This window comes from Nerophis ophidion, linkage group LG08, assembly GCF_033978795.1.
Source record: "Nerophis ophidion isolate RoL-2023_Sa linkage group LG08, RoL_Noph_v1.0, whole genome shotgun sequence".
NCBI classification, from domain to species: Eukaryota; Metazoa; Chordata; class Actinopteri; order Syngnathiformes; family Syngnathidae; genus Nerophis; species Nerophis ophidion.
The window spans coordinates 26,675,267-26,698,243 of NC_084618.1; the positions used below are offsets into that span (position 1 = coordinate 26,675,267).

The following is a 22,977-nucleotide window of genomic DNA, read 5'->3' on the forward strand; positions in this document are numbered from 1 at the left end:
CCAAAAAAACATGTTAATAACTTACAACAAGCAGATAAATCTGAAGTTCATTTTGAGATTCAAGTGTTAAATGTAAAAAATAAATACAAGCCATTTCCTCATAGAACTTATTTTTTCCAACACTTTTATAAGAAATTATTTTTGGACCTGTACTGCAATTTTTAAAACTGCCATTGCTCAAAAATAATAACGAATCAAAATATTATGAATTATTGACACATTTAGGGCTCCAGTTACTTCACATTAAAAATTCCACTTTTAAAAAACTAAGTTTTCTTTGACAAAAAGGGCATAAAACAAACCAAAAAAACATGCTAATAACTTACAACAAACAGATAGATCTGAAGTTCATTTTGAGATTCAAGTGTTGAATGTAAAAAAGAAATAAAAGCCATTTCCTTATAGAACTTATTTTTTAACACATTTATAAGTAACTCATTTTGGACCTGAACTGCAATTTTTTAAACTGCCATTGCTCAAAAATAATAATGAATCAAAATAAATGATGTTATGAATTATTGACACATTTAAGGCTCCAGTTACTTCACATTAAATATTCCACTTTGAAATATTTTTTTTTGGGGGGGGGGATATTGCATATTTGTGTCTTTGGCATAAAAAACAGGGTTTGATTGTTTTGTACAAAAAAAGAGCATAAAACAAAAAATAAATAAAAACGTATAATCGACCGATAGATCTGAAGTTGATCTAAAGATTTCAGTTTTGAAAATGAAAAAAACTATAATATATAACTTATTTTTAAAAACCTTTTTAGTGGGGTCCTTTTGGATCCTGAGAATTTTAGTATGATTTATTTTTAACATCAATGTTGCTATGAATTATTGCCCTACTTAAAGCTCAAGTACAAAAAGAGCATACAACATTTAAAAAAAATGGAACTTTATATGGATAGAAAGATCTGAAGTTAATTTAGAGATTTAAGTGTTGAATTTAAAAAATAAAATTAAAAAATTCCCTATAGGACTATCTTTTAACACTTTTATTAGCGGGTCCTTTTGGACCTAAAGTGTTTTATTTTATTTTATTTTTTAACTGCAATTCCTTAAAAAAAATAAGCAAAATAAATCATGGACATATTTAAGGCTCCAACTACTTCACACCAGATATGCTGGAGCATATCTCAGCTGCATTCGGGCGGAAGGCGGCTTACACCCTGGACAAGTTGTAGCACTTTGAAATATTATTTGGGGTAAAATATTGTATATTTTGCCATAAAAAGGAGCATAACACATTATCTATACATCTATATATCTATATCTATATCTATATATATATATATAAAGTCAGTATATATATATATATATATATATATATATATATATATATATATATTTATTTATATATATATATATATATATATATATATATATTTATTTATTTATTTATTTTTTTAACTGTCATTGCTCCAAAAAAAATTATGAATCAAAATAAATGTTGTTATGAATTATTGACCAATGTAAGGCTCCATCTACTTCACATCAAATATTCCACTTTGAAATGTTTTTTGGGGGGGAAATATTGCATATTTGTGTTTTGCGATAAAAAAGAGTTTGTTTTGTACAAAAAGAGCATAAAACATTAACCACAAAAAAAACTTCTAATCGACGGATAGGTCTGAAGTAAATTTTTGGATTAGATGTTTGAGAATGAAAAATGATAATATATTACTTATTTATAATATTTGTTTGAGTGGGACTCTTTTGGATCCTAAAAACTTTTAGTGGGATTTTTTATTTGTATTGTGTGTTTGCTCAATAAACGTTGTCAAGACTTGTTGACTTTTTTTTTATTTATTTTTTTGTCATGAAAAAGGGAGGTTTTTTGAGTTGGTGCACTAATTGTAAGTGTATCTTGTGTTTTTTATGTTGATTTAATAAAAAAATAAATATATATATATTATTTGTTTATTTATTTTTTTTAATAATAAAAAAAAAATTAATAACAAATTATTCTGCGGCCCGGTGATTGGGGACCACTGTATTATATCAGTGGTTCTCAACCTTTTTTCAGTGATATACCCCCTGTGAACATTTTTTTTTTAATTCAAGTACCCCCTAATCAGAGCAAAGCATTTTTGGTTGAAAAAAAGAGATAAAGAAGTAAAATACAGCACTATGTCATCAGTTTCTGATTGATTAAATTGTATAACAGTGCAAAATATTGTTCATTTGTAGTGGTCTTTCTTGAACTATTTGGAAAAAAAGATATAAAAATAACTACAAACTTGTTGAAAAATAAACAAGTGATTCAATTATAAATAAAAATTTCTACACATAGAAGTAATCATCAACTCAAAGTGCCCTCTTTGGGGATTGTAATAGAGATCCATCTGGATTCATGAACTTAAATCTAAACATTTCTTCACAAAAAAATTAATCTTTAACATCAATATTTATGGAACATGTCCAGAAAAAATCCAGCCGTCAACACTGAATATTGCATTGATGCATTTATTTTCACAGTTTATGAACTTACATTCATATTGTGTTGAAGCATTATTCAATAAATAAGGATTTTTGAATTGTTGCTATTTTTAAAATATTTGAAAAAAAATTCACGTACCCCTTGGCATACCTTCAAGTACCCCCAGGGGTACACGTACCCCCATTTGAGAACCACTGTACTATATGACAAGTTCAATGGAACAATAATAACAATAATATGCTGTCCTCTATTGGCAGACTTGTGAACTTCATATAAAGGATATTTGGCCAATCAGAGGCCGTTTTCAGCAAAACGTGTTCTGATTAGTCAGTAATTTTCATAATGCAACATAGCGTTGTCCTATTGGCCGTCTCTCTCGTAACGTGTCAACACCGGATATATGACGGTACTCGTCCAGAAATTATTTCAAATAAACATGAATTGAAGCCGTCAAACAGGATTTAGAAGTGCAAGAAGTAACCATGGATGTAAGTATACATTTTTTAAGTTTGCTTACCGATTTTAAAGCGCTTGTACGCGAAACTGAACAGCTGCTGCCGTGTATCTACCATTTGTTTACATGCTTATAACATGTGTGCATCTATATCGTATGTGTAACAGGTGTGTGTCCTGTGTAAAAGTGATTATCGTCTCTCATATTTGCAGGATATACAGAAACTTCCAATCGACATACAGACCAGCAAACTGTTAGGTAAGCAGATATGACGTCATGCTAGCAACCAAATTGCACTTAATGTATTTCCTTGAATTGCCGCCGGGGCGCTAATTAATTAAATACCTCTTCTCACGACCTGCGCTTACCAAAGGCATGCGGTAAAAGTAAGCATGCGGAAATTATTTTGAAACCTCTTCTCGCTCGGACGCTTACCAAAGGCATGCAGTAAAAATTTGAGTGTGATGTAAGGATACCATCATGAAAAGCACATTTGTTAAAAAAAACTTTATTATGGTCTTACCTTTACTTATAAATATAGTCCATGCCAACTCCTTCTGATCAAAAGCATCGATCACTTGTTTATATAAGTCTTCCTTATCTTTCTTCAGTTTTAAAAAAAATTCTGTCTCGATGGAGAACTTCCTTTATTACCTCCTCCAGCACATATCAAGTCACTCATTTCCCTTCTTCTGCAACCGAGTAGTCGCAAGAAGGATCACTAGCGCCCTCTACCACCATCATTTAATGACTCATATTTGACAGACGCAGCTACGGTATTGTGACGGTCTCAAGCCGTCGTCTTGCGGGTTCCCAGGACCACCAAGGAAGGACATGGCTTGAGCAGTTTAACTTTGTTTATTTTCCAATAAAACCTCAGTCCAGGTCGCTCTTCCGCTCCTCCTCTCCGCTCGCTCGCCATCTTGGGCCGGGCTCCAGCGTGCCCTGCCTGTCTGTCGGACCATCGGATCCCCAGGTATATTAATAAAACATAGCTGCTTAGTGTTGTTTTTAGCATACTGGTATTCAGTAGCTTGGACCTTAAATCCTACTGAATAGATTTTAATCTTCTTCCCTTTATGCGATTTCAAATTATTGACATTTTTTAAGAATATTTTTTTAAAATCTCACGTACCCTTTGGCATACCTTCAAGTACCCCCAGGGGTACCAAACCCCCATTTGAGAACCACTGGGATAGGATGTTGTCCCTGCGCCCTGGCAGAGAAAGACCACAAAGTTCTCCGGAAAAGATTCGAAGGACAAACGTGTCGTCCGTGGCCGGGCGATTACAGCAATAATAATCATCACGATTATCGCCGGAATCACGATTACCGTATTTCCTTGAATTGCCGCTGGGGCGCTAATTAATTTAAAACCTCTTCTCACTCCTGCGCTTACCAAAGGCATGCGGTAAAAGTAAGCATGCGCTAATTATTTTAAAACCTCTTCTCACTCCGGCACTTACCAAAGGCATGCAGTAAACATTTGAGTGTGATGTAAGCTTGGACCTTAAATCCTACTGAATAGCTCTTAATCGTCTTCCCTTTATGCGATTTCACATTATTGAAATCAACCTCCTCCATTTTTAAAATGATGACAGGGGAAGTGTCACTCGTGACGTCACGAGTTTGACCAGGCGGTAATACTAAACAGGCGCTAATTATTTTGCGAAGCGAGTTTGACCCGTAATTGAAAGCAGGCGCATACTATAAGCCCGGCGGCAATTCAAGGAAATACGGTAAGTATGATTATTGTTGCTTTAGTTTGGTGCTTCCCAATTATTTTTTGTTTCGCCCCCCAGTAATAAGGAAACATTGTACGCCCCCGCCCACTATAAAATATAAATAGTTTTTTTCGTCTGTAAAATTGTTCTAAGTACACCTCTGCATAACACTGTGTCCTTACTAACATTAAAGAAAACAACAAAGGCAAAATACATTAATTTATTACTAATTATTTTTTGTTTTTCAAGAGCTACTTCTTGGGTACTGATTAATGCGAAGGGCTACCAGTTTGATACACACTTAAATAAATTGCCAGAAATAGCCAATTTGCTCAATTTACCTTTAATAAATACATTTATATATATAGAAAAAGTGTTTTTTCTATCCGTCATTCAGTCGTACATTTTTTTTCCTTTTACGGAAGGTTTTTTGTAGAGAATAAATGATGAAAAAAACACTTAATGGAACGATTTAAAAGAGGAGAAAACACACAAAAAAAATGAAAACTACATTTTGAAACATAGTTTATCTTCAGTTTCGACTCTTTAAAATTCAAAATTCAACCGAAAAAAATTAAGAAAAAAACTAGCTAATTCGAATCTTTTTGAAAAAACTAAAAAAATATTTTTGGGAACTTTATTGGTAATTTTTCCTGATTAAGATTAATTTTAGAGTTTTGATGACATGTTTTATATACGTTCAAAACCACGTTGAAATAATATTTAAATTTGATTCTACAGATTTTCTAGATTTGCCAGAATAATTTTTTTGAATTTTAATCATAATAAGTTTGCAGAAATATTTCACAAATATTCTTCGTTGAAAAAACAGAAGCTAAAATGAAGAATTAAATTAAAGGGTATTTAGTATTCTTTACAATAAATAAAAAAAATACTTGAACATTGATTTAAATTGTCAGGAAAGAAAAGGAAGGAATTTAAAAGGTAAAAAGGTATATCTGTTTAAAAATCCTAAAATCATGTTTAAGGTTGTATTTTTTTCTCTAAAATTGTCTAAAATTAATTAATTTAATTAAATAAGTGAAGAATAAGTCTTTAAAATATTTTCTCGGATTTTCAAATTCTATTTGAGTTTGTCCCTCTAAGAATTAAAAATATCGAGCAAAGCGAGACCAGCTTGCTAGTAAATAAATAACATTTAAAAAATAAAGGCAGCTCACTGGTAAGTGCTGCTATTTGAGCTATTATTAGAACAGGCCAGCGGTCGACTCATCTGGTCTTTACGGGCTACCTGGTGCCCGTGGGCACCGCGTTGATGACCCCTGTGTTACGGCAATATAAAAAACCTGCACTGAAACAACATAATGTCCCCGTTGTGGGATGAACAAAAGTCTATCCAACAAATACGTTATATTGGCCCTAGTGTGTGAACGTGAGTGTGAATATTGTCCGTCTATCTGTGTTGGCCCTGTGATGAGGTGCCGACTTGTCCAGGGTGTACCCCGCCTTCCGCCTGAATGTAGCTGAGATAGGCTCCAGCACCCCCCGCGACCCCGAAAGGGACAAGCGGTAGGAAATGGAAGGATGGATAGATCTGAAGAAACAAGCCATTTCTCTGTATGACTTTTTTTCCCCACTTTAAGGAGTGGGGTCCTTTTGTATCCCCGAGACATATAGTCAGATTTGTTTTTAAACAGTCATTGTTAAAGAAAATCAACGTTGTTATGAATCATTGATCTATTTAAATTCTATTATTTCACATAAAAATATTCCACTTTTAATTTTGGAAAATATAGCTAATTTAATTATATATACATAAAAAACATATTTTAACACTTTTTATAAGTGGGGCCCTTTCTGATTCTGAGGATTTATTATTTCTAAATAATCATTGCTTAAAAAATTATAATCAAAATCAATTATTGACCGATTGAAGGCTCCAATTAATTTACACCAAGTATTCCACTTGGAAATATTCTTTGTGGAAAAATATTGCATATTGTGTGTTTGCAATTTAAAAAACAAAGTTTTCTTTGACAAAAAGGGCATAAAAAACCCAAAAAATCCTTGTTAATAACTTACAACAAACAAATAGATCTGAAGTTGATTTTGAGATTCAAGTGTTGAATGTAAAAAAAAATTTATTTTTTTAACACTTTTATAACTAATTCCTTTTGGACCTGTACTATAATTTTTTAAACAGCCACTGCTCAAAAATAATAATGACTCAAAATAAATATTGTTATGAATTATTGACGTATTTAAGGCTCCAGTTACTTCACATTAAATATTCCGCTTAGAAATATTTTTGGGGGAGAAATAGTGCGTATTTTGCCATAAAAAAAACTGGGTTTGATTGTTTTATACAAAAAGAGCATAAAACAAAAAAAATAAAAACAGAAAATCAACCGATAGATGTGAAGTTGATTTAAAGATTTTAGTTTTGAAAATGAAAAAAACAATAATATGTAATTTATTTTTAAAAACCTTTTTACTGGGGTCCTTTTGGATCCTGAGAATTTTAGTAAGATTTTTTTTTAAACTGTCATTACTCACAAAATAATAATAAATCAACATCAATGTTTTTTTGAATTATTGACCTCCTTGAAGCTAAACTACAAAAAGAGCATCAAACATAAAAAAACAGAACTTTATATGAATGGATAGATCTGAAGTTAATTTTCAGATTCAAGTGTCGAATGTAAAAAAAAAAAACTCCTTGTTGGACTAGTTTAAGTGTTTTTTTGTTGTTGTTATTTTTAAACTGCAATTCCTTAAAAAAAAATTACTCAAAATAAATTATTGAACTATTTAAGGCTCCAACTACTTCACACCAAATATCCATCCATCCAATTTCTACCGCTTGTCCCTTTTTGGGTTATGGGGGTTGCTGGAGCCTATCTCAGCTGTATTCGGGTGGAGGGCGGCGTACACCATGGACAAGTTGTTCCACTTTGAAATATTTTGGGGGGGAAAATATTGCATATTTTTAGTTTTTGCCACAAAAAAGGAGCATAAAACAGGAGCATAAACATAAAAAAATAAAATTTGTGTCTTGCTCAATCAATGTTGTCATGACTTGTTGACTTATTCAAAGCTAAAATTACCTCAAATCAAATATTCCACTTTCAAATTTTTGGGGGGGAAAGTATTGCATTTTTTCTGCCATAAAAAAATAATTTTTTGGGGGGACAAAAAGGGCATTAAAAAACAAAAACGAAGAAAAACAGGTATATTGATGGATACATTTGAAGTTGATCTCGAGATTAATGGGTTGAAAGTAAAAAACATAATTTATATACATATATAGATCTCAGAATCATTGTATCTAAGTTATCACATAACTTTGTGTTGCCATGAGATCCCGGCGAGAGGACAAAAGCTGTCTTTGATCCTACCAAGCAAAAGGCTTGTAAAACTCTACTGTGTAGGATGGGAAGTGACATGAAGGTGTTGGTTTCTTTGATGTATTGTAATTCACAGGAAGATTTTGCCTTGACCCGAGATCTACAAAGCGGAGATGAAGCAGGACCTGACTCCCCTCCAGGCACCTTTTCTTTGAACTGTTCAGTAACCAAAGGCAGCGTCTGTTTACGACCCCCTTCCTTTAGAAACATCTCTTGCCATGTACTCATATAAAAGAGGAGGCGTACAATCTTTCGTCTCTGTTTGATTCCTTGCTTCTTTGTCTGTTTAATAAATGTCATCAGTGTTTGAACCTGACAATAATAATAGTAATGTTCTGTGTGTGCGTGTGTGTGTACAGACTGGCTGGTAGATCGACGTCACTGTAACCTCAAGTGGCAGAATGACGTGAAAGTGATCCGGGAGAAGATCAACGCGGCCATGCAGGACATGCCGGAGAGCGAGGAGATCAAGCAGCTCCTCTCAGGATCTTGTAGGGGTTTCCTCCTTGTCTAATACGCCACGTTATTACTTTCACGCTTTGTGTTCTGCAGCTTTAATTGCACTGCTGAGGAACACTTTGCCTTTGTGCGTTGCAGACATCCACTACTTCCACTGTTTGAGAATCGTGGAGATCCTGAAGGGCACGGAAGCTTCTTCCAAGAACATTTTTGGCAGATATTCCTCCCAGAGGATGAAGGTGGGACGAGGCCTCGTCATCATCCCCTGAGAAGCGTTTTGTAAAAGCTTAGTGATGATCTTTGTGTCGTTGTAGGACTGGCAGGAGATTGTGTCGCTGTATGAGGCAGAAAACATCTATTTAGGTAAATCCTTTTTTATGCTTAAGAAGGTTAGATTCTGCTGGAGATCCGCAGATACGTTTTTTCATGGCCAATACCGATTAAAAGTAGGCAGATAAGCGATAGTTTAAGGCGATATTCATTTGCAGTAAAAGTGATTTATTTAAACAAAAATTATACGTCAACTGGACAGGACTTTAAGTTGTTTTTTAACATTATTTTTTAGGAAACTTATTGTTTTATGCTCCGCTAATGTGTTGAATTTAGCAGCAAAAAGATCGAAAACCTTTATTACGTGTGTATAAGAGGGGCATCAACATTTGTTTTTTGAAATATGGTAATTTCCTTGGAAAATTGGTGGTAAAATGACAATTCTCTACATCACAACAACTCATTTGCTCAATTTTATTACAATTTATGGATTGTAAGGTTTCTGAAATATCGTCAACAAATAAAAAAAATTCTGGGTTCCTTCAGGTAGATTAGGGGTGTCGAACTCATTGGAGCTCAGGGGCCGCATGGCGGAAAATCTATACCCACGCGGGCCGGACCGATAAAATCATGGCAAAATAATAAAAAAATAAGGACAACTCCAACATTTTTTTTTGTTTGTTTTAGTTTGGCCAAAAATAGAAGAATCAAATTCTTAAAATGAACATATTGCAACTAATAGATGAAAATTCTGAGGAAAGATGTCAAAAACACCCTGAAGAACACAATGAACTTAGACCTTGTCTCAGTGTTTTTACAAAGCCATTAAGCTTTAAAGGCCTACTGAAACCCACTACTACCCACCTCGCAGTCTGATTTTATATATCAATGATGAAATATTAACATTGCAACACATGCCAATATGGCCTTTTTAGTTTACTAAATTGCAATTTGAAATTTCCCGCCAGGTATCCTGTTGAAAACGTCGCGGAATGATGACGCGTGTGTTTGACGTCTCGGGTTGTAGCGGACATTTTTTTCAAGCCCGATCCAAGCAATAAGTAATCTGCTTTAATAGCATAATTACACAGTATTCTGGACATCTGTTTTGCTGAATCTTTTGCAATTTCTTCAATTAATAATGGAGAAGTCAAAGTAGAAAGATGGAGGTGGGTAGCGGTGCACTGCAGCTGCCTTTAGCGAGACAAACAAAGCCGGTGTTTCCTCGTTTAAAATTCCTGAAGGTGAAGCTTTACTATGGAACAGAGCGGTCAAGCGAACATGGATCCCGACCACATGTCAACCGGCAGGTTTTGGTGAGAAAATTGTGGTAATAAGTTGTCTCTTACCGGAGACATCAGCGGAGCTTGCGTCCTGCTGCTGCTGCGTGGCTTCCCTCAGAGAGACTGGCGATCGACACACCCGTGGCCACAGCCCTCCGACTTTCAGGTACTATATAATCTCACTAAAACACTAGTAACACAATAAGCAGATAAGGGATTTTCCATAATTATCCTATTAAATGTGTCTAATAATATCTGAATCGCTCTCACTGCCCTCGCCTTTTTTTTCTTTTTTTTTTCTAGGCCTTCACTCTCATTATCCTCATCCTCATCCACAAATCTTTCATCCTCGCTCAAATTAATGGGGAAATTGTCGCTTTTTCGGTCCGAATCGCTCTAGCTGCTGGTGGCTATGATTGTAAACAATGTGAGGAGCCCTACAACCCGTGGCGTCACTCGCACATCGTCTGCTACTTCCGGTACAGGCAAGGCTTTTTTATTAGCGACCAAAAGTTGCGAACTTTATCGTGGATGTTCTCTACTAAATCCTTTCAGCAAAAATATGGCAATATCGCGAAATGATCAAGTATGACACATAGAATGGACCTGCTATCCCCGTTTAAATAAGAAAATCTCATTTCAGTAGGCCTTTAAGCTTTAAGTTCGCCATTAAAGATGTTTGGAAAAGCAGTCGAGCATTTCCTCAAACCGCCACATTGGTGACATCCACAACTGCCACAACACATTAATTTATTGTCATTCAAATATTACAATTATAAACTAAACAAAATAATTGTAAAAAAGATTACACCATAACAGATTAATTAAAGGTAGGCAAACAAAAACAAAGATCTGATTGTGTGACTTATTTGTGGGGAAAAACAACACAACACCAACCAAATAATAAACCATAAAATATGTGTTGTACGTTTTTTATAGTCTGTTTAGTTTCCTGCTTCTCATGTTTTATCATCTTTCCAGTGTTTAGTCTCTATTTATATAGCAACTCTCTCTGCCTGCTTCCCTCTGCAGCTTAGTGTCAACACAAATGGCACTCTTTGTTTGACTGATCTTTCAAGCAGCTATTAATGGAACAAATTACGAGAAATATACGTTTCCGCTTGAAAGATTTGGCTCCCGTTGTTGAATTAAAAGAGTCGGATCATTTTCGAACAGCCCGTCAGCATGTCCTAATAGTATCTGATATTGTCAATAAATGATCTTTTCTCTGGTGTTTCAGCCGAGGTGGCCAGCTTGCTGAGTCGGAACGTGAACTACGAAGGTCCTGCTATGAGGAAGCAGCTGGCCAAAGCCAAGCTGCTCCAGCAGGAGATGAGCCGGCGGGAAGTGGAGTGTCAAAGATCTGCTGCCGACCTGCGGGAACGTTACTACGCCACATGCAAGCAGTACGGCATCAAGGTGAGCGTGTTGACCTGTCACATGACCTGCAAGGATGACACATGACCTGAAAGGATGTCGCTGACGTGTGGTCCCGCTCCAGGGGGACAATGTTCCTCGCGAGCTGCAGGCTCTGCTCAAAGATCTACCAGATGTTCTCGACAAGGTTGGACAGGATGCCGCCATGTTGGAGGATAAAATCCAACTTTACACCTCCTTCACCAACTTTGTGTGCGAGTGGTGAGTGCCCCGCTCGTCTTCCTCACGCAGCGGCTGGCTCCCTTTTTTACAACCGGCCTTCGCCGGCAGGTCGGAACCGGTTCTGCCCATGTGCACCTTCGTCCAAAGGAGAGGGAATGCCACCTTCTACGAGTGGAGGACTGGTACCGCCCCCACCGTGGTGGAGAGGCCGCACGTGGAGGACACGCCTCCTGAAGCGCTCGCTGAGGATGCGGTCAGTGATGATGATGATGATGATAAATAATAGTGATGAGGATGATTATAATAACTATTATTCATTATAATAATAAATATTAGTGATAATTATACAACCCCCTTTTCCACGTGTTAGATGTAAGTATAAATGGAATACAATGATTTGCAAATCCTTTTCAACCCATATTCAGTTGAATGCACTACAAAGACAAGATATTTGATGTTCAAACTCATAAACTTAATTTTTTTTACAAATAATAATTAACTTAGAATTTCATGGCTGCAACACATGCCCAAGTAGTTGGGAAAGGGCATGTTCACCACTGTTTTACATCACTTTTTCTTTTAACAACACTCAAACGTTTGGGAACTGAGGAAACTAATTGTTGAAGCTTTGAAATGGAAGTTCTTTCCCATTCTTGTTTTATGTAGAGCTTCAGTCGTTCAACAGTCCGGGGTCTTCGCTGTCGTATTTTACGCTTCATAATACGCCACACATTTTCGATGGGAGACATGTCTGGACTTCAGGCGGGCCAGGAAAGTACCCGCACTCTTTTTTTTTTTAACGAAGCCACGCTGTTGTAACACTTGTCTTGCTGAAATAAGCAGAGGCGTCCATGATAACGTTGCTTGGATGACAACATATGTTGCTCCAAAACCTGTATGGACATTTCAGCATTCAGCATTAATGTTGCCTTCACAGATGTGTAAGTTACCCATGCCTTGGGCACTAATACACCCCCATACCATCACAGATGCTGGCTTTTGAACTTTGCGCCTATAACAATCCGAATGGTTATTTTCCTCTTTGTTCTGGAGGACACCACGTCCTCTGTTTCCAAATATAATTTGAAATGTGGACTCGTCAGACCACAGAACACCTTTCCACTTTGCATCAGTCCATCTTAGGTGAGCTCGGGCCCAGCCAAGCCGGCGGCGTTTCAGGATATTGTTGATAAATGGGTTTTGCTTTGAATAGTAGAGTTTTAACTTGCACTTACAGATGTAGCGACCAACTGTAGTTACTGACAGTGGTTTTATGAAGTGTTCCTGAACCCATGTGATATCCTTTACACACAAATGTCGGTTTTTGATGCAGTACCGCCTGAGGGATCAAAGGTCCGTAATATCATCGCTTACGTGCACTGATTTCTCCAGATTCTCTTAACTTTTTGAGGATTTTATGGACCTTAGATGGTAAAATCCCTAAATTCCTTGCAATAGCTATGTTAGAAATGTTGTTCTAAAACTGTTCGACAATTTGCTTACAAAGTGGTGACCCTCGCCCCATCCTTGTTTGTGAATTACTTAGCATTTCATGGAAGCTGCTTTTATACCCAATCATGGCACCCAACTGTTCCCAATTAGCCTGCACACCTGTGGGATGTTCCACATAAGTGTTTGATGAGCATACCTCAACTTTACCAGTATTTATTGCCACCTTTCCCAACTTCTTCGTCACATGTTTCTGGCATCTAATTCTAAAGGTAATGATTATTTGCAAAAAAAAAAAAATGTTTATCAGTTTGAACATCAAATATGTTGTCTTTGTAGCATATTCAACTGAATATGGGTTGAAAATTATTTGTAAATCATTGTATTCCATTTATATTTACATCTAACACAATTTCCCTACTCATGTGGAAACAGGGTTTGTAAATAAGGAGGGTGATAACAAATAGTAGTGATGATGATAAATAAGGAGGATGATTATAATAAATTGTAGTGATTGATGTTGATGATACATTATATTGATGATGTAGCTGGTATAGGCACCAGCGCCCCCCGCAACCCCAAAGGGAATAAGCGGTAGGAAATGGATGGATGGAAATAGTGATGATGAAATTAAATAGTAGGGATTAATAATTATGATGATGATAGTACATAGTAGTGATGATAATAATGAGTATTAGTGATGATAATGATAAATAATAGTGATTATAATAATAGTAATAATAAATTTGAGTGATGATGATAATAGGGATGATGATAATAATAATAAATAGGAGTGATGATGATTAAAATAATAATAAATAGTAGTGACGGTGATAATAATAAATAGAAGTGATGATGATAATAAATAGTAGTGATGATTATAATAATAATATATAGTAGTGATGGTGATAATAGTGAAGGTAATAATAAATAGTAGTGATGATAATAAATGGAAGTGATGATGATAAAACATAGTAGTCCTGATGATGATAAATAGTAGTGATGATGACAACTAGTAGTGATGATAATAATAATAATGACGATCATCATAAATAGTAGCAATGATGATTATAAATAATAGCAATGTGATAATAATAAAGAGTAGTGATGATGATGATGATGAATATTAGTGATGATGACAATAATAAATAGCGATAATAGATAGTATTGATGATGATGATCGAATAGTGAAAATGGTGATGAGTTTGCCAGCACCCTGAGGGTTCCTAGTTCGACTACCGACTTCCACCATCCTAGTCACGTCCGTTGTGTCTTTAAGCAAGACACTTTTTACTCTTGCTCTGATTGGTTGTGGTTAGGACCTTGCATTGCAGCTCCAGCCGTCAGTGTGTGAATGTGTGTGTGTGAATGTGGAAATAGTTTGAAAGTTGTCTGAGTACCTTGAAGGAAGAAAAGTGCTATTCAAGTATAATCCATTTACTGTGTACCATGATGATGATACATATTAATGATTATTATAATAAGTGGTAGTGATGAATGATGATGATGACAAACAGTAGTGATGATGATGTTGATAGATAGTAGTGGTAATGATATTAAATAGTGATAACGAAGATAATACATATTAGCGATAATTATAATAAATAGTAGTGATGAATAATGATGATAATAATCAATAGTAGTGATGATGATGGTGTTAAATACTAGTGATGACAGTAACAATTAGTGATTATAATGATAAACAGTAGAGATGTTGATGATGATTATTATTACAATAAATAGTAGTAATTGTGATAATAAGTTGTGAGGATGACAATATAAATAGTAAATAGTAGTTATGATGATGATGATAAATAGTAGTAATTATGTCAATAATAAATAATGATGATAATAATCAATAGTAGTGATGATGATGGTGTTAAATACTTGTGATGACAGTAACAATTAATGATGATAATGATAAACAGTAGAGATGTTGATGATTATTATTACAATAAATAGTAGTAATTGTGATAATAAGTTGTGAGGATGACAATATAAATTGTAAATAGTAGTTATGATGATGATGATAAATAGTAGTAATCATGTCAATAATAAATAATGATGATAATAAATAGTAATGATGGTCATGATATCTAGTGATGATTATAAATTGTAGTGATGGCGTAATAATATATAGTGATGATGATCATAATATATAGTGATGATTATAAATAGTTATGGCGTAATAACAAATAGTAGTGATGATGATAATAGTGTTGACGATAATTAGTGATGATGATGATAATAGTGACGATGATGATGATGATAATAAATAGTAGTGATGGCGTAATAATAAATAGTAGTGATGGCATAATAATAAATAGTAGTGATGATGAAAGTAATAAATAGTGATTATGATAATAAAAAAATATATGATGATAATAATAAATAATGATTATAATAAATAGTAGTGATGGGTTAATAATGAATATTAGTGATGATGAAAATAAGAAGTACTAGTGACGATAATAGTAAATAGTGAGGATGATAATAAATAGTAGTGATGATGATAATGATAAATAGTGATGATAATAAATAGCAGTGATGGTATAATAATAAATAGTGATGATGATAATAATTAGTGGTGATGATTATAAATAGTGATGATGATAATAAATAGCGATGATGATAATAAATAGTGATGGTGTTATAATAAATAGCAGTGATGATGATAATAATTAGTATTGATGCTAATACATAGTAGTGATGATGATGATGATAATAATAAATAGTGATGATGTTGAAAAACATACACCTGGGGATAGGTTGATTGGCAACACTTGGCCCTAATGTGTGAATGTGTGTGTGAATGTTGTCTGTCTATCTGTGTTGGCCCTGCGATAAGGTGGCGACTTGTCCATGGTGTACACCGCCTTCCGTCAGATTGTAGCTGAGATAGGCATCAGCGCCCCCCGCGACCCCAACAGGGAATAAGCGGTAGAAAATGGATGGATGGATGATGTTGATGATAATAAATAGTGATGATCCGCTTTGGAATGGACTCTTGCGACTGTGTTGGATCCATTATGGATTGAACTTTCACAGTATCATGTTAGACCCGCTCGACATCCATTGCTTTCCTCCTCTCCAAGGTTCTCATTGTCATCATTGTCACCGACGTCCCACTGGGTGTGAGTTTTCCTTGCCCTTATGTGGGCCTACCGAGGATGTCGTAGTGGTTTGTATTGTGGTTTGTGCAGCCCTTTGAGACACTAGTGATTTAGGGCTATATAAGCAAACATTGATTGATTGATTGATTGATGTTGATGATAATAAATATTGTAAATATAGAAAGATTGTGTTTGAGTGTTGTGGTCGTCGTCGTGCAGATCGATTGGGGAGACTTTGGCACTGAGGAAGCCAAGTGTGGAGCAACGATGGAGGACGAGATCGATTGGGGGATAAGTCTGCAACCCAACTCTGAGGTCTGAGCCTCTCATGACGCTAACGATTCATCACAACGTTCTTCATCATCTTTACGTTTCTTCCTGTCGGCCATCAGCAAGATGGCGGCGGCGACAATGACTGGGGCGACGCCGACGTCGGCCCCGTTGGAATCGAAGTAGTCCAAGCGGGCACGGACTGTAAGTCGATACTGCAAATATGGGAATGAATATTATGTTGGCTAAAAAAGCAAGTACTCCATGGCAGGTCCTGAAGGTGTGGCCAGAGGCCAGGATGCTTTGAGTATCCTGGAGAACGCTCAGTCCCGAGGACAGTTCATTGATGAGCTCATGGAGGTACATATTTATTTCACGTAAAAAGGTGCCCATTTCAGTCCCCCGGCTGACAAGCGGCAAGCACTGTCTCTCTCCATACACAGTGTATAGCCGCTCCACAAGCTAAAGTTAAAGTTTCCTGTCACATCATCATGAAAATGAAAGCAGACACAAGAGTTCAATGTCTGAAGCGTAAAAAGTCTTAATTACCAAGATCCAAACCGTTAATAGTAGACGCGTTGCGTGTGATTTACTAAGACTGCGTGTGTATTTGTAAAGTGGTGCAGACCGCCTAATTTAAATGAGGGATTTTGCATGTACAATACGGGGCATCACCATGGAGACACTCATTTACTGCACATTCATGTTATCATGCTCCTACCTCAATCAATCAATGTTTATTTATATAGCCCTAAATCACAAGTGTCTCAAAGGGCTGCCCCAAGCCACAACAACATCCACGGTACAGAGCCCACATAAGGACAAGGAAAAACTCACCCCAGTGGGACATCAATGTCCCACTGGGGTACACTTGTACACGCATACAAGTACACTTGTATACACATACACGCATACATGTACACTTGTATACACGTACACGCGTACATGTACACACGTACATGTACACTTGTACATGCGTACATGTACACTTGTACACGCATACATGTACACTTGTACATGCGCACATGTACACTTGTACACGCGTACATGTACACTTGTACACGCATACATGTACACTTGTACACGCGTACATGTACACTTGTACACTTGTACACGCATACTTGTACATCTACACACGTACATGTACACTTGTATACACGTACACGCTTACATGTACACTTGTACACAAGTACAATTCCACACATATACACGTACATATATGCATGCATACATGTACACATGTGAACACATATATGTACACTTGTACACGCGTACATGTACACTTGTACACGCGTACATGTACACTTGTATACGCGTACATGTACACTTGTACACGCGTACATGTACACTTGTACATGTACACAAGTACAATTGTACCCATGTTCACAAGTACAATTGTACCCATGTTCACAAGTACAAATTCTACCCATGTACACACGTACACGCATACATGTACACTTGTACAGAGGTACACACATACACTTGCACACGCATACATGTACACTTGTACAGAGGTACACACATACACTTGCACACGCATACATGTACACTTGTACACACATACATGTACACTTGTACACACATACATGTACACTTGTACACAAGTACAATTCCAAACATATGTGCATGCATACATGTACACTTGTACACGCGTACATGTACACTTGTATACGCGTACATGCATACATGTACACTTGTACACGCATACATGTACACTTGTACATGTACACTTGTACACGCGTACATGTACACAAGTACAATTGTACCCATGTTCACAAGTACAAATTCTACCCATGTACACACGTACACGCATACATGTACACTTGTACAGAGGTACACACATACACTTGCACACGCATACATGTACACTTGTACACACATACATGTACACTTGTACACACATACACAGGTACACGCATACACGTACACAAAAACAGTCCATGAGAAGTAAATAATAATTGACAGTCATGCTGGTATGATTAAATACCGTATTTCCTTTAATTGCCGCCGGGGCGCTAATTAATTCAAAACGTCTTCTCACTCCTGTGCTTATTCAAGGCTTGCGGTAAAAGTAAGCAGGCGCTAATAATTTTAAAACCTCTTCTCACCCCTGCGCTTACCAATGACATGCAGTAAAAAATTGCGTGTGATTAAAAAAACTAATAAAATAATATTCTGCTGTGGCCCTGTGGTTGGGGACCACTGCTCTACAACATGTCATCGCGGCCTCCTTTACACAACGCTATCTGCGTGCCGGCCGGATGCATGCGTTTCGCTGCTTCTCATACGAGATTGCAATGCATACTTGGTCAACAGCCGTACCTTTTACACTGATGGTTGTGTTATAAACAATTTTAACACTCTTACTAATATGTGCCACACTCTGTGAACCCACACCAAACACATTTCTGGAGAACATCGGCTCTGTAACACATTATAAACGCAACATAAGAATCACCCACAATTCCATCCATCCATGACTCTTGGCTATATTATACACGCGCCCCCAACCCCGCCCACCACAACCGACACACGGAGGGGGGGGGGGGGGGTTTGGTCCTAGCGGGGTGTATAATATAAGCAGTAGTAGTCATGGATGCATTGCATTGTGGGTAATTCTTATGTTGCGTTTATGTGTTACAGAGCCGATGTTCTCCCGAAATGTGTTTGGTGTGGGTTCACAGAGTGTGGCACATAGTAAGAGTGTTAAAGTTTTTTATATCACAACCGTCAGTGTGATCTGTATGGCTGTGGAACAAGACCCCTGGTTTACACATAGTAAAAGCAAAAAAAAAAACCGGAAAAACCCTCCGCCATTTTGAAAATGACGACAGGGGAAGCGTCACTCGTGAAGTCACGAATTTGACCCGGCGGTAAAAGTAAGCATGCGCTAATAAATTTGGGGAGCGAGTTTGACCCGGCAGTAATTCAAGGCAGGCGCATATTACATGCCCGGCGGCTATTCAAGGAAATACGGTATATATTCAGTGATGACTTATGTTAGCTGGCTAAAGAGCTGCCGTTGGCTAACAGCACCTGGGGCTAATGTGCATAGAAGTGTTAGGTACAGGTGCAGCTGTAGGTCCCACATCAAATGCAAAGTTAGCGCTCTGTAAGCGTCCGCGTGAAAACGTAGACTTGAACTCTTTGCAGATCTCTTCAACTGCTCGGCTGATCAAAAAGTGTCTTTTGCAGCTGGAGGCCTTCCTGAGTCAGCGCATGGCTGAGATGGGACAGGAGAGCGACGTGGTGGCCATGAGTCAGTTCCAGTCTGCGCCCGCCATCATTCAAGGTCAGAGCAGCGAGCAACTGCACAGGATGCTGACACAGGTGTGCCACCTGTTAGAACCACTCACCACAATGAGGATGCAGCACTTCTTCATGATCCTCGCCTCGCCACGGTACCACGCCCACCACCACCTTTGTTTGTGTCCGATGACTCTCGTTTGTGTCCGCTCCGACTCTCGTTTGTGTCCGCTCCGACTCTCGTTTGTGTCCGCTCCGACTCTCATTTGTGTCCGACGACTCTCGTTTGTGTCCGCTCTGACTCTTGTTTGTGTCCGCTCTGACTCTTGTTTGTGTCCGCTGAATCTTGTTTGTGCCCGCTCAGACTCTCGTTTGTGTCCGCTCTGACGGTTGTTTGTGTCCGACGACTCTCATTTGTGTCCCACTGTCCGCCAACTCTCGTTTGTGTCCGCCGACTCTTGTTTGTGTCCGCTCCAACTCTCGTTTGTGTCCGCTCCAACTCTCGTTTGTGTCCGCTCCAACTCTCGTTTGTGTCCGCCGACTCTTGTTTGTGTCCGCTCCGACTCTTGTTTGTATCCGCTCCGACTCTTGTTTGTGTCTGATGACTCTCGTTTGTGTCCGCTCTGACTGTTGTTTGTGTCCGACAACTCTCATTTGTGTCCCACTGTCCGCCAACTCTCGTTTGTGTCTGCCGACTCTCGGTTGTGTCCGCCGACTCTCGTTTGTGTCCGCCGACTCTTGTTTGTGTCCGCTCCGACTCTTGTTTGTGTCTGATGACTCTCGTTTGTGTCCGCTCTGACTGTTGTTTGTGTCCGACAACTCTCATTTGTGTCCCACTGTCCGCCAACTCTCGTTTGTGTCCGCTGACTCTTGTTTGTGTCCGCCGACTCTTGTTTGTGCCCGCTCGGACTCTCGTTTGTGTTCGCTCTGACTGTTGTTTGTGTCCGACAACTCTCATTTGTGTCCCACTGTCCGCCAACTCTCGTTTGTTTCCTGCCGACTCTCGTTTGTGTCCGCCGACTCTTGTTTGTGTCCGCTCCAACTCTTGTTTGTGTCTGACGACTCTCGTTTGTGTCCGCTCTGACTGTTGTTTGTGTCCGACGACTCTCATTTGTGTCCCACTGTCCGCCAACTCTCGTTTGTTTCCTGACGACTCTTGTTTGTGTCCGCTCCGACTCTTGTTTGTGCCTGCTCTGACTCTTGTTTGTGTCTGACGACTCTCGTTTGTGTCCGCTCTGACTCTCGTTTGTGCCTGCCTGCTGACTCTCGTTTGTTCCTGCTCTGACTCGTTTGTTCCCGCTCTGACTCTTGTTTGTTCCCGCTCTGACTCTTGTTTGTTCCCGCTCTGACTCTTGTTTTTTGCCCGCTCTGACTCTCGTTTGTGCCCGCTGACTTTTGTTTGTTCCCGCTCTGACTCTCGTTTGTGTCTGACGACTCTTGTTTGTGTCCGCCGACTCTTGTTTGTGTCCGCCGACCCTTGTTTGTGCTTCACTGACTCTCGTTTGTGTCCACCGACTCTTGTTTGTGTCCCACGACTCTTGTTTGTATCCGCCGACTCTCGTTTGTGTCCGCCGACTCTCGTTTGTGTGTACTTTGCGTTTCTCTTTTTATTTTAGGGAACTGTTGGCGTTGAATTGTTAACAACGCACAAACATTTTTTTGTTTTTTTTTAATGCTTACGGATTTTGTCAGTGTTTTGAGGGCATATTTGGCGGCTTGTGACGTTGCAGCTACGTGGAGCGTGTGGCTGAGATGCTGCGGCAGAAGATGAAGCAGGCCGAAGTTCTGGAGCTGAAGGCTGCCAGCATGGTGGAGAGGAGGCAGGGGGCGCTAGAGGAACAGTCCAGACTGGAGCCTCGAGTGGACCTGCTGGCTGCTCGCACACTGGAGCTGAAGAAACTGGTAATGAAACGACATCATCTTCCTTTTAGCACTTCAATCATTCTCATCTGTGTTCCAACCACAGATTGAAGGTGACATTTCCAAACGCTACAACAACCGACCTGTCAACCTGATGGGCGTCAACATTTAAACACCTCAACAAATATTAGTAATAAAGATTTTATTTCATGTCCAGTGTTTTGTTTTCTGTCAATTTCCTGGCAGAAGTGTAAATTATTATTGTCAATAATTTCTCAAGCGTAAAAAAAAACCTGGCAGCTCAGTCGCCCGACTTTTACTGTAAAATTTGTGGGTTTTTGTTGCTGTTTTCCTTTTACAAGACATTACTGTAAAATAAGAAATAGTAACACTTTTTTTCAATGCTGGCATCTGAGCTGCAATTTTTGGCCGTAAAAAACTGGGGTACCTTTTTTCCATTTACAGTAATACACCGCAAACGTTATCTACATTTTTTACAGTAAAAAAAAATGGCAGCTCCATGGTTTTTTTTGTTTTTTTTACATTTATTACTGTAAATTGAAAAACAGTACTCATTTTTTTTAATGTTGCCAACTGAGCTGCCATTTTTTTTGCTGTAAAACACTGGTGTACTATTTTGCCATTCAGAGTAAAAGTGGCAGCTCAGTCACCATTTTAATGTAATTTTTTTTTTTTTTTTTTACAACACCTAACTGTATATTGAAAAACTGTACTTTTTTTTCAAATGCTGGAAAGTTAGCTGCCATTTATTTTACTGTAAAAAAAAACTGGAGTACTGTTTTTCAATTTACTATGTATTACCACAATATATAATATACACCGTAAAAACCGTAGCATTTATGGTAAAAAAAAAATAAAATAAAATCTGGCAGCTGTGTCACCAGATTTTTACCGTTAAAATAGTAGTAGAGTTTTTGCAATTTACAGTAATATGCGATTAAAAAAACACCTTTTAAATTAAAAAAATTAATCTATTGTATTTTTTACAATTTAGTGAAAAACATGCTTTCAAATAAGTCGGGCAAATATTCTAGTATTGATTTTTATTTTAACAAAAAATGTTTTGAAGGTATGATAATACAATATTGGATACTATTCAAGTGTGTATGCAGGTTCACATTTTTTCTGCCTCAATGGAAGTAATGTATACATTTTAATTGTGTTTTATTTTTTGTAGCTGTTTGTAGAAATGGCGCCACTGGAGTAGCAGCTTTTTATGTCCTTTGTGTTAATTGATGTTTCCCTTTTTGTTTTCACCTTATTTTTGGTGGACTTTTTATAGCTGCACTGTAACCACATCATCCCCCCATAGTGGGATGAATGAAGTCCAAAGTATCCTATTCTATTTAGTAAGAAAAGATCAAATACTTTATTGATGCTTATTATTCGCGGGCCAAATAAAATTATGTGGATTTG

The 22,977-nt window shown here is 37.6% G+C and overlaps 1 protein-coding gene across 2 annotated transcripts; it reads left to right on the forward strand.

Moving 5' to 3' along the window:
* The first annotated feature begins 2,794 nt into the window (after nt 1–2,794).
* Nucleotides 2,795–21,750, forward strand: cdk5rap3 (CDK5 regulatory subunit associated protein 3). Of its 2 annotated transcripts, XM_061908128.1 has the most exons (14): nt 2,795–2,933; nt 3,112–3,157; nt 8,351–8,482; nt 8,589–8,689; nt 8,765–8,813; nt 11,244–11,422; nt 11,505–11,641; nt 11,711–11,855; nt 16,384–16,479; nt 16,557–16,638; nt 16,706–16,794; nt 19,630–19,835; nt 21,411–21,582; nt 21,647–21,750. In XM_061908128.1, the coding sequence occupies exons 1-14, from the start codon at nt 2,928–2,930 to the stop codon at nt 21,710–21,712; spliced, it is 1,506 nt and encodes a 501-aa protein (XP_061764112.1). In that variant the 5' UTR covers nt 2,795–2,927; the 3' UTR covers nt 21,713–21,750. The 2 variants fall into 2 exon arrangements, with proteins under 2 accessions (XP_061764112.1, XP_061764113.1); XM_061908129.1 differs by lacking the exons at nt 16,384–16,479; nt 16,557–16,638; nt 16,706–16,794.
* The last annotated feature ends 1,227 nt before the right edge of the window (nt 21,751–22,977 follow it).